The 15,239-nt window shown below is 37.6% G+C and overlaps 1 protein-coding gene across 6 annotated transcripts in view; it reads left to right on the top strand.

Moving 5' to 3' along the window:
• The window catches only part of Braf (B-Raf proto-oncogene, serine/threonine kinase), a 131,914-nt gene that overhangs the window by 55,454 nt on the left and 61,221 nt on the right, over positions 1-15,239 (top strand). For 5 of the 6 annotated variants that reach the window (XR_007210137.1, XR_007210136.1, XM_048340345.1 and 2 more), the window contains exons 5-7: positions 699-801; positions 7,123-7,271; positions 8,191-8,310. Coding sequence is in view for 4 of the 6 variants with exons in the window: in XM_048340345.1 (XP_048196302.1) it covers positions 699-801; positions 7,123-7,271; positions 8,191-8,310 (372 nt within the window). In the remaining 2 variants the exon portion in view is untranslated. The remainder of the gene's footprint in view (positions 1-698; positions 802-7,122; positions 7,272-8,190; positions 8,311-15,239) is intronic. The other variant, XM_048340347.1, reaches the window with a different exon arrangement.

Raw genomic sequence — 15,239 nt, 5'->3', positions numbered from 1 at the left:
CCTAAACCTAAGGAATTAAAAATCAGCTTCAAAAAAAAATTTATCCTTTTAGCCTGAAGAAATCTTACAAGCTATTAATGACTTAGTGTGACTACACTCTTACCCTGATGAAGTACTTTTCTGGTGTTTAGAATTTTGCCATTTTTCAACAATTTAGATATTTCGATAATACACCCATACCAGAGCTTTCTCATTTTTAATAAAAATTCATAGCTTGAAAAGGTTCAGAAAATATAGTATTTTGTATTGAACTGTTTTTCTTTCAGAAAGTACCTAACATTGTTCCAAGACTTTCCAGATTTTTGAACCTACATTTTGAATCATATTTCAGAACATGTCCCTTGAGTACTCTTTTTCTCTGAATGGATAGATGAATCCGTACCTGTGGTTTTGCTTTTTTTGGGGGGTGGGGGGGTTTGACCCTAGGAAAAATCCATTTTCTGCTGTTGTAGGTCTTTTCTGGAGCTGACTTGAAGAAAAGAGTACATCTCTTTACCCTGCTGTTTGTCCAAGAGTGATACATTTATTTGGGGTAAACTTAAAAATTTATTGCCACTTAAATTTCTAACGATGGAAGACTAGGGACCCAAACCTCCCTATTACTAGCCCCTCAATAACCAATCTTCACATCTTCAGCATGAGGTATATAGTGTTCTTTCATCTGATAACTAAGAAAGGCTTATGTCTACATTTTTCAGAGAGAAGAAACCTATTGGTTGGGACACTGATATTTCCTGGCTTACTGGGGAAGAGTTGCATGTAGAAGTGTTGGAGAATGTTCCACTTACAACACACAACTTTGTATGTACCATTACACTTCTGAAATGTCAAAAATATTCAGGGTCTTATGAATGTACTTTCATTTAAGGGATAAGAAATATGAATAACTGTAATTGATATTTTACTTGAAAATTCTGTTCTCTAAAAGTCTGAACTAAAGAGTTTTAATCGTTATATTTTTGTAGTAACTTAAAGCAATGGATGTTTACTAAAAAAAATCTGAATGGTACAAAAAATCAAATAAAAAAGTGAAAATACTCCTCCAGAGATCAACATTTATATAAATTAATATATTTATGAAGGTTTGTAATTATATAGGTTACTATATTTTTGTATCTCAATTTTTTTCTGAATACACAAAAGATGCTCATACCTTTTTTTTTTTTTTTTGCACTCCTGGAGCTTGAACGCAGGGCCTAGGCACTGTCCCTGAGCTTCTCAGCTCAAAGCTAACACTCTACCACTTGAGCCACAGCTACACTTTTGGCATTTTCTGCTTATGTGGTACTGAGGATCGAACCCAGGGCTTCCTTCATACTAGGCAAGCACTTCACCACTAAGCCATATTCCCAGTCCCAGATACTTGTACTTTCTTTTTTCTTTTTTCTTTTTTGCCAGTCCTGGGCCTTGAACTCAGGGCCCAAGGACTGTCCCTGGCTTCCTTTTGCTCAAGGCTAGCACTCTACCACTTGAGCCACAGTGCCACTTCTGGCTGTTTTCTATATATGTGGTGCTGAGGAATCGAACCTAGGTCTTCATGTATACCAGGCAAGCACTCTTGCCAGTAGGCCATATTCCCAGCCCCAGATACTTGTACTTTTAAGCCCAAAGTTTTCTTCTTTTTCCTTTATCACTTTCCATTAATTTTCCTTTTTTAAATAAAAAATGGAACTTATGCTATAGGATATCTATCTCCATTTTTTATTCAACAAAACATTATCAGTTCACTTAGTCTTATCCTTGTAATAATTGTTCAGTAATCTATAAGAATAGGAATTTGATACCTTTATTCCATTCATTAATTAAAGATATTTTGTGTGTGTGTGTTTGTGTGAGGGTCCCCCCTCTTTTTTGGGGTCCCCCCTTTTGTTCTTTTTCTTTTTTGAAGTTTTAACAGGGTTTATTTTAGTATTGTCATAAATAAAGTAGGAAATACAGAAATATTTCCTGCTCCTCATGCAGAAAATAACAGTTAAAGACACCATATTTGTATTTAAAAAAAATTATTGGGCTGGGAATGTGACTTGGCAGTAGAGTGCTTGCCTAACGTGCATGAAGTCCTGGGTTCTATTCCTCAGTACCACATAAGCAGAAAAGTCCAGATGTGGTGCTGTGACTCAAGTGGTAGAGTGCTAGCCTTCAGCAAAAAGAAGTTCAGGGACTGTGCCCAGGCCCTGTGTCCAAGCCCCAGGACTGGCGGGGGGTGGGGGACGGGGAATTCTTACATGCAAAATAACAGACACTGCTTAAATCTTGACAGATTTATGTAAATGTTTCTGAAGAACAAGGTGATAGAACTGGACACTGGTGGTTCACACTTGTAATCCTAGCTACTCAGAAAGCTGAAATCTTATAGTTCAGAGCCAGTCTGGTAAGAAAGTCCATGAGACTCTTATTTCCAATTACCTGCCAGAAAACCAGACGTGGAGCTGTGGCTCAAAGTGGTAGAGTGTTAGCTTTGAGCAAAAAGAGCTCAAGGACATTGCCCAGGCCCTGAGTTCAAGCCTTATGGCCAACAGAGAAATGAAAAAGGAATAGGGTGATGAAAGTGTAATGTAGAATAGCTGGCTATTGAATTCTTCATGAGTCTTTTTCCTTACATGTGTTTTACATCTAGTAGCACCAAGTATAAGCTAAATGTCCCCAGCATACAGTCCCCACTGATTTAGCATGGCTGATTAGATATGCTCAGATTCCTAATTGAATATTAATTGTGACCCATAAGAAATGTAGATCCTTCTGTTCCCTACTTTATTGATAAAGACATTCTTACAGATATAAACATTTTGTTTAAAATTCATTCTCAAAAGGACTGGGAATATGGCCCAGTGGTAGAGTGCTTGCCTTATATACACGAAGCCCTGGATTCGATTCTTCAGCACCACATATATAGAAAAAGCCAGAAGTGGTGCTGTGGCCAAAGTGATAGAGTGCTAGCCTTCAGCAAAAAGAAGCCAGGGACAGTGCTCAGGCCCTGAGATCAGGCCCCAAGACTGGCAAAAAAAAAAAAAAAAAATCATACTCAGGTGCTTATCCACATATTTTTCCCCCAAATGTTGTTTTCTCCTTCATACTTTGTTCTCTTTTCCTTTTCTTGGTCCCTTTTTCTCATGTGGATATGTGTGTATAAACACACACACACACACCCCTAATCAATTAATGCAGTTTAAAAATGTAGGTCAGTGATGTGAAGAAAGGAAATTGGATAGGTTAATGAAAAAATTGAGCGCTTCATGGGACTGGAAAGATTACCATATGATTGGGACTATTAGTGATTAGCACAAAGGATCAGATAACTAAAAGATACTGATAAACTGAAAACATTTTATGCTTTTCTATACTCACTTTCCTGAGATTCTGCTAGCACCATAAAAGATGCTTAAGTTTGGCAAATCATGGCCACATGAATACTAAAAAAAAAGTGATTTTCAGCTAAGCATGATGGTACAAGCCTGTAATGCCAGCCATAGAGGAAGCAAAGGTAGGAGGATCAGGAGGATGGCAGTCTTAAGTTCCACCCCAGGCAAAAGTTCTATCTGAAAAGTAACCCTATTTGAAAAATAAAGTAGGCTGTATGTGTGGCACAAGAGGTAGTCTCAGAGTTGAAATCTTAGTACCACAAAACAAACTAAAAGAAAATCAGTATTTTTCATTTCTTATAACCAAAGACAGGTAGAAAAGGATCAAGGCTAAAAACAAGTGTTTGACTTTTCACATGCTCTAACAATATATACAAAAAGTAAAAATAAAAGTGATTAAAATAGGGCTGGGAATATGGCCTAGTGGCAAGAGTGCTTACCTCATATACATGAAGCCCTGAGTTCAATTCCCCAGCACCACATATACAGAAAATGGCCAGAAGTGGCTCTCTGATTCAAGTGGCAGAGTGCTAGCCTTGAGCAAAAAGAAGCCAGAGACAGTGCTCAGGCCCTGAGTCCAAGGCCCAGGACTGGCAAAAATAAATAAATAAGTAAAAATAAAATAGAAACATTTAAAAAAAGTGATTAAAATAAAGGCCACTTGTAAAAGAAACTATATAAATAAATGTTCTTACAAAGTCAAAATAGATTGTCAAGATAGAACTGTCTTGATCAGACTTTTTTGGGGGCTCTCACACTTGTGGCTCTACTGCCTTAGTCTCCTGCCTCAGTCTAGAATGACAGGTAAACACCTCTCATGCTCTGCTTCTGTGAAATTTTTTAATAACTATTTCTATAAGTAATTGTTCACTGAAAATGGTTTTGATTTTGAAATAAATTTAATATCAGGAAGACCATATATGAGAGACCAGAAAATTGCAGTGTACATTATATTTAGAGTAAGTATTGTTATGTGAATATAGGTATATAATAGGTTCTATTGTGTATTATTAAAGTTAGTATTGAATATTATTATTGCATTACTATTGCAATACTATTGTATATTACTAAAATTTGGAAAAGTGAGCTGATTAAGAACATACAACAAAGAATGAAGAAGTCACCCATGCTATCAAGACTAAAATAGCCATAGCAAAGAATTTGGTATTTGTTTATATATCTTATGTTTTCTGCTAATTATATACCCAGAACAAGTACATTTTAAACAATTTCTAGCTTTGCTAAGAAAAAGACAGACTCTCCTTAGCACAGTTCTGTTTATAGACCTGTCCATATTGTCTGTTAACATGACTGGGTTTTGGATTTTTCTTTCTTCCTGTTTTTGGAGACCTTATCACACTATATAGCTCAAACTAGCTTAGGACTGTGATGGTTCTGCCTCAGCCTCCCAGGTGATAGGGTTACATCCATGTGCCACCATGCCTTTCCTCATGGAATTGTTATATGTTGCCTTTTAAATTTCATACAGTTTTTTTTTCCCCACAGCTGGGCACTCAAAACTGTAATCCTAACTACTCAGGAGGCCGAGATCTGAAGATTGTGGTTCAAAGCCAGTCCAAGCAAAGTCTGATACTCTTTATCTCTTAATTGAGCACCAAAAAAGCCTGAAATGGAGCTGTATCTCAAGTGGTAGAATGCTAGCCTTGAGCAAAGAAGCTCAGGGACAGGGCCCAGGACCAGCAGACAGACAGACAGACAGACAGACAGACAGATAATTCATAGCCACATGTGGTATGAGCACATCTGAGATTGAAACAAGAAATTTTTGTATTTAAAATCAGCCAGAGTAAAATTTTTGTCTCCAAAAAAAAGAATAAGCAAAAAATGTTCACAATAAGTTTACGTAGCCTGAATATTTTAATTCTTCAACAGTTTGATAGTTTATAAAATGGTTTTATTGTCTCTCTTGATTTTCCGGCTTACCATTTTAATTATTACTGTTTTAGTTTTTGTTCAGTTACATGCCAGTTTGATCTTTTATAACTAGTTTTTTGTCTGTTTGCTTTTTGGGTTTGTTTTTTTTTGTTTTGTTTTTTTGGTGCTGGTCCTGGGGCTTGAACTTTGAGCCTGGGCACCATCTCTGAGCTGCTTTTGCTAGTAGTGCTGCAAAGCTAGTGGTGCTCTAGCACTTGAGCATTGCACTGCTTCCAGCTTTTTCTAAGTTTGTCAGAGATAAGAGTCTCAAGGACTTTCTTGTCTAGGCTGGCTTCCAACTGCACCCCTCAGATCTCAGCCTCCTTAGTAGAGGACTCTAGGCTTCAGCTACCAACACCTAGCTTATTTTCACTTTTTTTTCCAAATAATTTACATGATTACAGGATTAAAAATAGTACAGATGTGTTGTAACGAATTATCTGTTGTCCTATCTCTTGCTAGTCTCTAATGCTGACTAAATATCACCAGTGTTGTTTTCTCTGACATGCATTAATTATAATAACTTTCTTGAGGAAATGACTAAAATCTCTTCTAACTACCATTTTACATAATATGAAGTGAATGTGTCGGGAGCTGTGATTTTTCTGTCCAATATGTTATGGAAGTTTTTGTGTTTTTTTAAATAAAGTTAGTAACATGTAATATAGCCAACCCTTTCAAATTTTAATTCTCTTTCAGCTATACATTTGATTTATACTATATATATATATAATTAATAAAGACCACTAGCCTGTAGAAATCACTTCGTGGTAGTTTTTGAAATTTCAGCTAACCATCAGCACCACATATATAGAAAAAGCCGGAAGTAGTGCTGTGGCTCAAGTGGTAGACTATAGCTATAAGCAAAAAGAAGCCAGGGACAGTGCTCAGGCCCTGAGTTCAAGCCCTGGGACTGGCAAAAAAAAAAAAAAGATTACAGTTTACCAGTGTATTTTTGTACCTCAGATTAGGGGTCTGATTCTGTTACTTGCTTTATAAATTATATTTGTATTCTCTCTCTCACTTTCCCCTATATCCTTTTATCTCCTTTAAGTCCTCTCCAGGGGGGGAAAAAGCAATGTAGAGATCTTCCTGTTCTCAACTTCATTTTTGTTATTTTTTCTTCCTTTTTAGTTGTTACTATCTTCTGTTGTGTTCCCCAACCTCCCCATCATGGTACTTGTACTCAGGGGCTGGGCAGAGCACTGTCCCTTAGCCCCGCCCCCCCCCCCCCCCCCCAAGGCAGCACTTTGAGACCTTGTGCCACTTCTTGTTTTCTGATGTCTGATGGCTAACTGGAAATAAGAGTCTCACAGACTTTGCTCTCCAGACTGGCTTTGAATTGCAGTCTTCAGATCTCAGCCTCTTTTTTTTTTTTTTTTTTTTTGGCCAGTCCTGGGCCTTGGACTCCGGGCCTGAGTACTGTCCCTGGCTTCTTCCCACTCAAGGCTAGCACTCCGCCACTTGAGCCATAGCGCCGCTTCTGGCCGTTTTCTGTATATGTGGTGCTGGGGAATCGAACCTAGGGCCTCGTGTATCCGAGGCAGGCACTCTTGCCACTAGGCTATATCCCCAGCCCAAGATCTCAGCCTCTTGAACTGCAAGTGTGAGCCACCAGCACCAGGCTCATCTTCTGAGTTTTTAAGTTGGGTATTGGGTGGGAGGTCAATATGTTGAGTCTATTCACTTGTTTTTCATTTTGGTATTTTGGTACAAGTTTTTATGATAAACATGAAAACTTAGCTCCCTTACATTAGAATAAATCCATTAATTTCTAAGAAAGATTATTGTAAGCTTTTAAAGTTTTCTGTAATTTCTTACTTTGCAGGTACGGAAAACTTTTTTCACCTTAGCTTTTTGTGACTTTTGTCGAAAGCTGCTTTTCCAAGGTTTTCGCTGTCAAACATGTGGTTATAAATTTCACCAACGTTGTAGTACAGAAGTTCCACTGATGTGTGTTAATTATGACCAACTTGAGTAAGTAACATTTTTCTATCTTTTTTTACTTTTAAGTTTTCATAATTAAAGTAGCTTGCTTTGAACTCAAAGACAAATGTCAAGCATAATTGTTATAGGGATTTTTTTAAAAGCATGGTTAGAGTGTATAACATGTATCAGACACAGCAGTTCCCACCCAGACTGTAATTCTAATTCAACTACACATTTAATTTATATATCCCATTATCTTTTAATTTGTAAATACCCTAGACTATTAGAATCACCTTTGAATGATTTTTGAGAGGTGTAAGAATCATTTCATTAAGTTCAACCATAGATGAAAGAATCTGATTCCTGTTTTGTAATTCCTATTTTGATTATCTATTCAGTGAGTTATGTTTATATCTCTCCCACCCCCACCACCCATCTCTCCTCCTCCTTTTCCCTCACCTATCCTCCCGCTCCTATTCCTTCCTTCACCTTTACCTCTCCTCACTGTAAGACTTGTGTTATGTCTATAATTTTCTTTTTGCTTTATTCCACCCTTTCTAATAAATTAGACTGTCTACTATAATCTCTTTCCGTCATTGCTATTTGCTGTAAAGTTCTTATTTTTCTGATCACTTGAGCAAATAAGAGTTTAACAAACTATAATGATAAAGCTAACCTAGCACTAGATACTTTTTCTAGTTCCTTAGCCATGAAACATGGTTTTACACCCTGTAATATGTAGAAATTTTCTGAAGAAAATTAATTTTAGATTCCGAACTTACCCTTGAATGTGCAGTATAATCTTTAATAAGCCTTTGGACAAAAAATGCCACCAACTGAATTTGATTGTTTCTGAAAATGGTATTGATGCCAGGTTTTTCCATTAACTGTGTAATTCAGTTTACTGAAGCTTCTGGGTTTTGCACAAGTTAGGTTTGTTTTGTTTTGTTTTGTTTTTGCCTCACAGTTTGCTGTTTGTCTCCAAGTTCTTTGAACATCACCCAATACCACAGGAGGAGGCCTCCTTAGCAGAGACTGCCCTCACATCTGGATCACCCCCTTCTGCACCCCCCTCACATTCTATTGGGTATGATTTGATTCCTGCTGTTCAGTGACGTGTTACTTGAACTGCCTTCCTTTGCATCTTTTTGTTAATTGTAAACTTTCTCAACACTTATTATTGGGGATTGTTTTTTTTTTCCCCCAGATAGCTTATTTTATCACATCACTTAGACATGTGCATGCAATTGGTCAGAAGAAGTGTTAAAGCTAGTATAGACTGTTTTAAGTACCAGTTCTGGAAAAAAAAAAGTCATGATGACTTTGAGTCTCTGCTTTGTGGTCATTATTTTGTTAAGTATAGCATATATAGAAGTGTATGATTTCCATGTATCTGTATAAATTTGTAGCATTAATGGAGCAAGGTGGTACACACCTGTAATCCCAGCACTTAGAATACTCAGGAGTATCACATGTTTGAGGCCAGCCGAAGCTACAGGGCAAGAGAGAGAAAGAGAGAGGGAGCAGGAGAGAGGAAGAGTAACCTATGCGCCAATGGCAAATAATTAAATTGTGGTAAGGACATCAATGTTTACATGACAAGGAAGATTTGTGTGTGAAAAAAGCTCAGGAAAACTTAATGAAGGTAGAGTTTGAAGAATTTAAAGGATTAGTAGAATCTGAATGACTCTCGAGAATAAAACATGATGATAGGAGATGGAGAAACAACATAAGAAAAAAGATGACCGTTGCAGTTTCACGGCTCGTGAAGTAAGCTTATGTAAACAGAAGTACCATGTGTGATACTGCATTATGAAGAGTTGTAGAATTAATACTGTTATTCCCTTGACAATAGAAGAATATGGAAATGACAGGTTTTGAAACAGATTATTAACCTGTTGAAATTGGTTTGAGGGTCAGAATGTGGTTTAGCTGTAGAGTGCTTGCCTAGCATGCATGAAGCCCTGGGTTCGATTCCTCAGCACCACATACGCAGAAAAAGCTGGAAGTGGGGCTGTGGCTCAAGTGGTAGAGTGTTAGCCTTGAGCAAAAGGAAGCCAGGGATAGTGCTCAGGACCTACCCTTCGTTCAAGCCCCAGGATTGGCAAGAAAAAAACAAACTGGAATTGGTTTGAAGGAAGGAAATCAGTTGCCTGGTACCTTATTTGTAGTGTTAGCTGCTCAGGAAGTGGAGATCTTGCCAGTTGAGGCAGAGAAGTTCATTAGATTCTATTTCCAACATAACAGGGGTGGGGGACCTACATGGTTGGAAATAAGGCTCAAGAGTGTCAGCCTAGCAAGCTTGATGTCCTGGAGGTCAAACCCAGTATCACCAAAAGAAGAGAAGAGGAAAAGAAGAGTGTGTGTGTGTGTGTGTGTGTGTGTGTGTGTGTGTAATCTGTGTAATCAGTTAACAATGAAATACAGGTGAATTAATAGAGGAAATATGTAGGAGGAAGATGAAGATCTGAACTAGAGTAGTGGCAATGCTTAAAATGTAAAAGAGAAAAAACTTGGTATTATTGTCAATTTAGAAGATAAAGATATAACTCTTAAAAACAATGCAAAAACACCATACTTAAGATTCAGCCAGGTGACGGTGGCTCATGCCTTTAATCTTAGTTATTCAGAAGAATCTTAAGTCCAAAGCCAGCCTGGGAAGGAAAGTTAGACATCAAACCTAAGGTAGAGTGGTGGCTCTAGTGGTAGAGTACTAGCCTTGAGCAAAAAAAGTCCTGGGACAGCACCCAGGCTCTGAATTCAAGTCCCGGGACCAGCATTAAATGTATAAATGAATGAATAGATGGATGAATGAATGAGCAAATAAATAATATTTATAGAAGGAAAAATACATGATGAAAATAAGTTAAATGGGTATTAATTTGCTGTGGAGCATGTCAGGTCTGCTTGTTCTTTTCCTATTGAATTTGAGATAGGAGTATGCTATATCTAAATTTTTTTTTCTTCTTTAAAAAGTTCCCCTGTAGCATTCTGCTCTAGAATATTCCAGAGAAATTTAGGAATATTTATTATCAGTTTTTACCCTACTTTCCCCTTTCTTTACAATATAATGCTATTTCTTTAAATAGGAATAGTCTTTTTTTTTTTTTTTTTTTGCTAGTCCTGGGGCTTGAACTCAGGGCCTGAGCAGTGTCTCTGGCTTCTTTTTTGCTCAAGGCTAGCACTCTATCACTTGAGCCACAGCACCACTTCTGGCTTTTTCTATATATATGGTTCTGAGGAATCGAACCCAGGGCTTCATGTATACGAGGTGAGCACTTTACTAATAGACCATATTCCCAGCCCTAGTCTGTCATTTTTATGAAGCCAATCTTTCTGGAAGGGTCAGAGTTTAAAAACTTAGTAAAGACACCTTATATAACAGTAAATGTAGGACTGGGAATGTGGCTTAATGGGTAGAGTGCTTGCCTAGCATACATGAAGCCCTGGGTTCAATTCCTCAGTACTACATAAGCAGAAAAGGCCAAAAGTGGCACTGTGGCTCAAGTTGGTAGAGTGCTAACCTTGAGCAAAAGAAGCTCAGGGACAATTCCCAGGCTCTGAATTCAAGCCCTAGGACTGGTCACAAAAAAAAGTAAATGTGGCTATCTGTTGGAACTGTAGAAAATACAGCCACCCCAGTCTTTTGTTAGATTGTAATACTTACCTCCTCTGATGGAATAATTCCTCTTGGTACTATCATTGTTTATATATACCTGTGTAGTTTTTAGGTGGTCAAGTCAAAATGTTTTGATTTGTTTTTTTGTCAATACTAGGGATTGAACCTCTAGGATTTGAGACCTGTTCCCAGTCCTTTTGCTTTTAGGTTTGTTTTGTGCTGATCCAGGGGCATGAATTCAGAGCCTGGGTACTGCCCCTGATCTTTTTTGTCCAAGGCTTTTACTCTACCACTTGAGGTACAGCTCTTCTTCTGGTTTGTTGGTAGTTAATTGAAGAGAGAAGAATTTCATGGACTGCCCAGGCTGGCTTTGAGCCTGGACTCTTAGACCCCAGCCTCCTGCATAAGATTACAGACGTGAGCCACCAGCACCTCCAGTTTGTTTAAAGATAGAGTCTTGACTTTGCTCAAACTGGCCTTTGACATTCTCCTACCTCCATCTACTAATAGCTCAAATGATAGGAATGTGCCATCCCAGGCCCAACTTGTTTGGTCTACTTTGTTGAGGATGATATTTCTCCCAGTTGATTTTATAGACCTTGATTTCTTTCTAATGATACCTCCCAGTTCTGTGAAAAATTAGAGACACCATAATGAAATTAGCTTGGCCTCTCTGAAGGTTTATAATGGTATAATCTACAATATTTGTCCTCTAGTGAAGGACTCTTCTCTTAAAATTAAGAAACCACTTGCATATGCCATTACATATTTAAACTGAAATAGATAATAATCTTGAGCAAATGGTTAGAAATGTGTTCAAAATTCACTATATATCTTAATATTTTTATGTCACAATGTATGTTTACCTTTGTAAAAATAAAAGTCAGATTCAGTGTCAAAATTCCTTTGCACTTTGTTGTTAGTCCTGTTAACATTTAAAATTTAAATGTTCATGAAACAAGTATGATAATGGATATAACCAAGAAATTTTAAAGAAGTGAAAACATTCAGCACTTTTAAATACAAAGTAAAAGCTACCTCCTTTTCTACTTTTTCAAAATGCTGAAGAATGTATAAATTTAGGAGCAGTCAGAATTGAAATTCTGCCTGTCATAGGTTGTATATGTAATTTAGTGGTAGAATCCTTGCTTATACATAGCTAAGTGTCCTGAAGGTTCAGTCCTCATTACTGCAAGGAAAAGATACAGCACTGAACAGAAGTACTCAGTTTGCCTTGAAACTTCTAAGTGTTGTGACTTACAAAAGAAATCTTAATAGTAATTTACTAAGGAATGTTAGAGTTGAAGTTCTTTCTTTCTTTGTTTCTTTCTTTCTTTGTTTCTTTCTTTCTTTGTTTCTTTCTTTCTTTGTTTCTTTGTTTCTTTGTTTCTTTCTTTCTTTCTTTCTTTCTTTCTTCCTTTCTTCCTTTCTTTCTTCCTTTCTTCCTTTCTTCCTTTCTTCCTTTCTTCCTTTCTTCCTTTCTTCCTTTGGTGGCTGTCCTGGGGCTTGAACTCAGGGCCTGGATGCTATCACTGAGCAAAATTTTTTATTCAAGGTGAAGGAACTACTACTTAAGCCACATTTCTTCTTTTTTTTTTTTGCCAGTCCTGGGGCTTGGACTCAGGGCCTGAGCACTGTCCCTGGCCTCTTTTTGCTCAAGGCTATCACTCTGCCACTTGAGTCACAGCGCCACTTCTGGCCATTTTATGTATATGTGGTGCTGGGGAATCGAACCCAGGGCCTCATGTATACAAGGCAAGCACTCTTGCCACTAGGCCATATCCCCAGCCCTTAAGCCACATTTCTACTTCCTGCTTTTTGTAGTTAATTGGAGCTAAGAGTCTCATGGACTTTCCTGCTCCCTCAAATCTCAACCTCCTGAGTAGGATTACTATCATGAGCCACCTACACCTGGCTTGAAATTAATTTTATTTGTTTACTTATTTTTTGGCCAGTCTTGGGGCTCGGACTCAGGGCATGAGCACTGTCCCTGGCTTCTTTTTGCTCAAGGCTAAAGCAATCTACCACTTGAGCAATGGTGCCACCTCCAGCCTTTTCTGTTTATGTGGTGCTGAGGAATTGAACCCAGGGCTTCATGCATGGGAGGGAAGTACTCTACATTCCCAGCCCTTGAAATTCTTATTATTTTTAATGTGATACTGCCTTAAAAGTTTTGTTGAAGACTGGTTAAAAGGATATCATTTTTTTTTCTTGATTTTTTTTTTTTTTTTGGCCAGTCCTAGGCTGTGAACTCAGGGCCTGAGCACTGCCCCTGGCTTCTTCCCGCTCAAGGCTAGCACTCTGCCACTTGAGCCACAGCGCCCCTTCTGGCCATTTTCTGTATATGTGGTGCTGAGGAATCGAACCCAGGGCCTCATGTATACAAGGCAAGCACTCTTGCCACTAGGCCATATCCCCAGCCCCTTAAAAGGATATCATTTAGAGAAAGCCAATTGGATGATTGCCAAGATACTTCATAGGATGTAAATTACCTTGGTCCAGTAAAGATTTCCTAGTATAAGCTGGGTGCCAGTGGCTTATACCTGTAATCCTAGATACTGAGAAGGCTGAGATATAAGGATCAGATCGCAGTTTGAAGTCATCCCAGGCAGGAAAGTCTTTGAGACTCTTTATCTCCAATAAGCTACTCAGAAAAAGAAGGAAGTGGTGTCATGGCTCAAGTGGGAGAGTACTACTAGCCTTGAGTAAAAAGTTGAACAAGAAATGTACTCACTGCCTTACATATGAAACTGTAACCCCTCTGTACTTCCCTTTGACAATAAAGGAAAAAAAAAAAAAAGAAGCAGCTCAGGGACAGCACCCAAGGCCTTGAGTTCAAGCCTCAGGATTAGAAAAAAAAAGGATTGCTCAGTATAGAAAGTCAATTTTATCAATTACTGGAAGTTATGAGTGTTAGGAATATAATGGCTTAAACACATTCACAGCATACTAAATGAGAATACTACCAAATAACTCATTTTAATGGGAAATACACTGGTTATATAAACCAGACTTCTTTTGTTGGGTAGGCCAGTACTTGCTCTTCTTTTAGAAGATGTTTGTGGGAAACTGAATTATCACAAAATTGTATTTGTTGAGCATGAGATTCAGACATGGTTCAGATACTTAATACATCAGGTTATGATAACTAGAGAGATTTTTCCACAGTTGTAATAGATATTTGCTAAGCAAGTTGACTTTGTATAAGGCACAGTTTCCCCTTTTAGATAGTATTAATTTAGTTTTGCATACTAGGAAGCTACTTCATTTATAATATATACATTTTCTTCTTAGGATATGAAAATGAAACTTACCAAATTAGATGCAAGTTTTTTCCTTTTGTTTGGTTTTACTTTTAGGTCAGTATTTTTGCATTCACAGTTCAGATTTGTTAGCCTGTACATATTCCCATCCCTCAGTAAATTTTTAAGAATGACTGCCAGCTCTGCGTATACCAGGACAGTTATATTAGTTAATTCGGATATTCAGATTTTAAGTCCTATGATGTTGATGTTATTGTACTGAGACTTTAAATTAGTCTGAGACTGTTGTAACAGTGTACTTTACAAACCCTTTTTGTTTAATTTTTATTTTTTGTTATTATAAAGACGATGTACAAAGTGGTTACAGTTACATAAGTCTGGTAATGAGTACATTTCTTTTTGGGCACAGTTACTACCCCTTCCCTCTCTGTCTCCCAAAACATTTTTGTTTTCTTTAATGTCATTTTTACATTTTTAAATCTCTCTCCAAATTCCCTAACAATATGGGTGAATAGTTGGTTGCCTACAGCAAGATTAAAGACAGCTGTGTTATAATCTAAAAATTTCTCAATAACCAGATAATATAAAAAGTTACAAGTGAAACATAACATAATTCTAACTGGACTGATACCAGGTATTTTTTGTTTTGTTTTCTATAATATAATATTTTAAGCAACTATTTCTTTTCTTTTTTTTTTTTTCTTTTTTGGCCAGTCCTGGGGCTTGGACTCAGGGCCTGAGCACTGTCCCTGGCTTCTTTTTGCTCAAGGCTAGCACTTGGCCACTTGAGTCACAGCGCCACTTCCGGCTTTTTCTGTTTATGTGGTGCTGCGGAATCGAACCCAGGGCTTCATGCATGCATGCAAGGCAGGCACTCTACCACTAAGCCACATTCCCAGCCCCCAACTATTTCTTTTCCTTCTTTGTTTGTGCTAGTATTGGGGCTGGAACTCTGGGCTTCATGTTCTTAATCCACTTGCTTTCTTTTGACCAGTATTTTACCACTTCAATATACCTCCAATATTACTTGCATGTCACTTTTAAATGGATTCATATACTTAATATGAACACATAAATCAAAATCTCTTTTCTTATCCTAAATAATGTGCTTCATATTCTGTTTATATTCTTTAT

Source organism: Perognathus longimembris, chromosome 2, assembly GCF_023159225.1.
Source record: "Perognathus longimembris pacificus isolate PPM17 chromosome 2, ASM2315922v1, whole genome shotgun sequence".
Taxonomy (NCBI): domain Eukaryota; kingdom Metazoa; phylum Chordata; class Mammalia; order Rodentia; family Heteromyidae; genus Perognathus; species Perognathus longimembris.
This window is presented reverse-complemented; position numbering and strand designations above follow the sequence as displayed.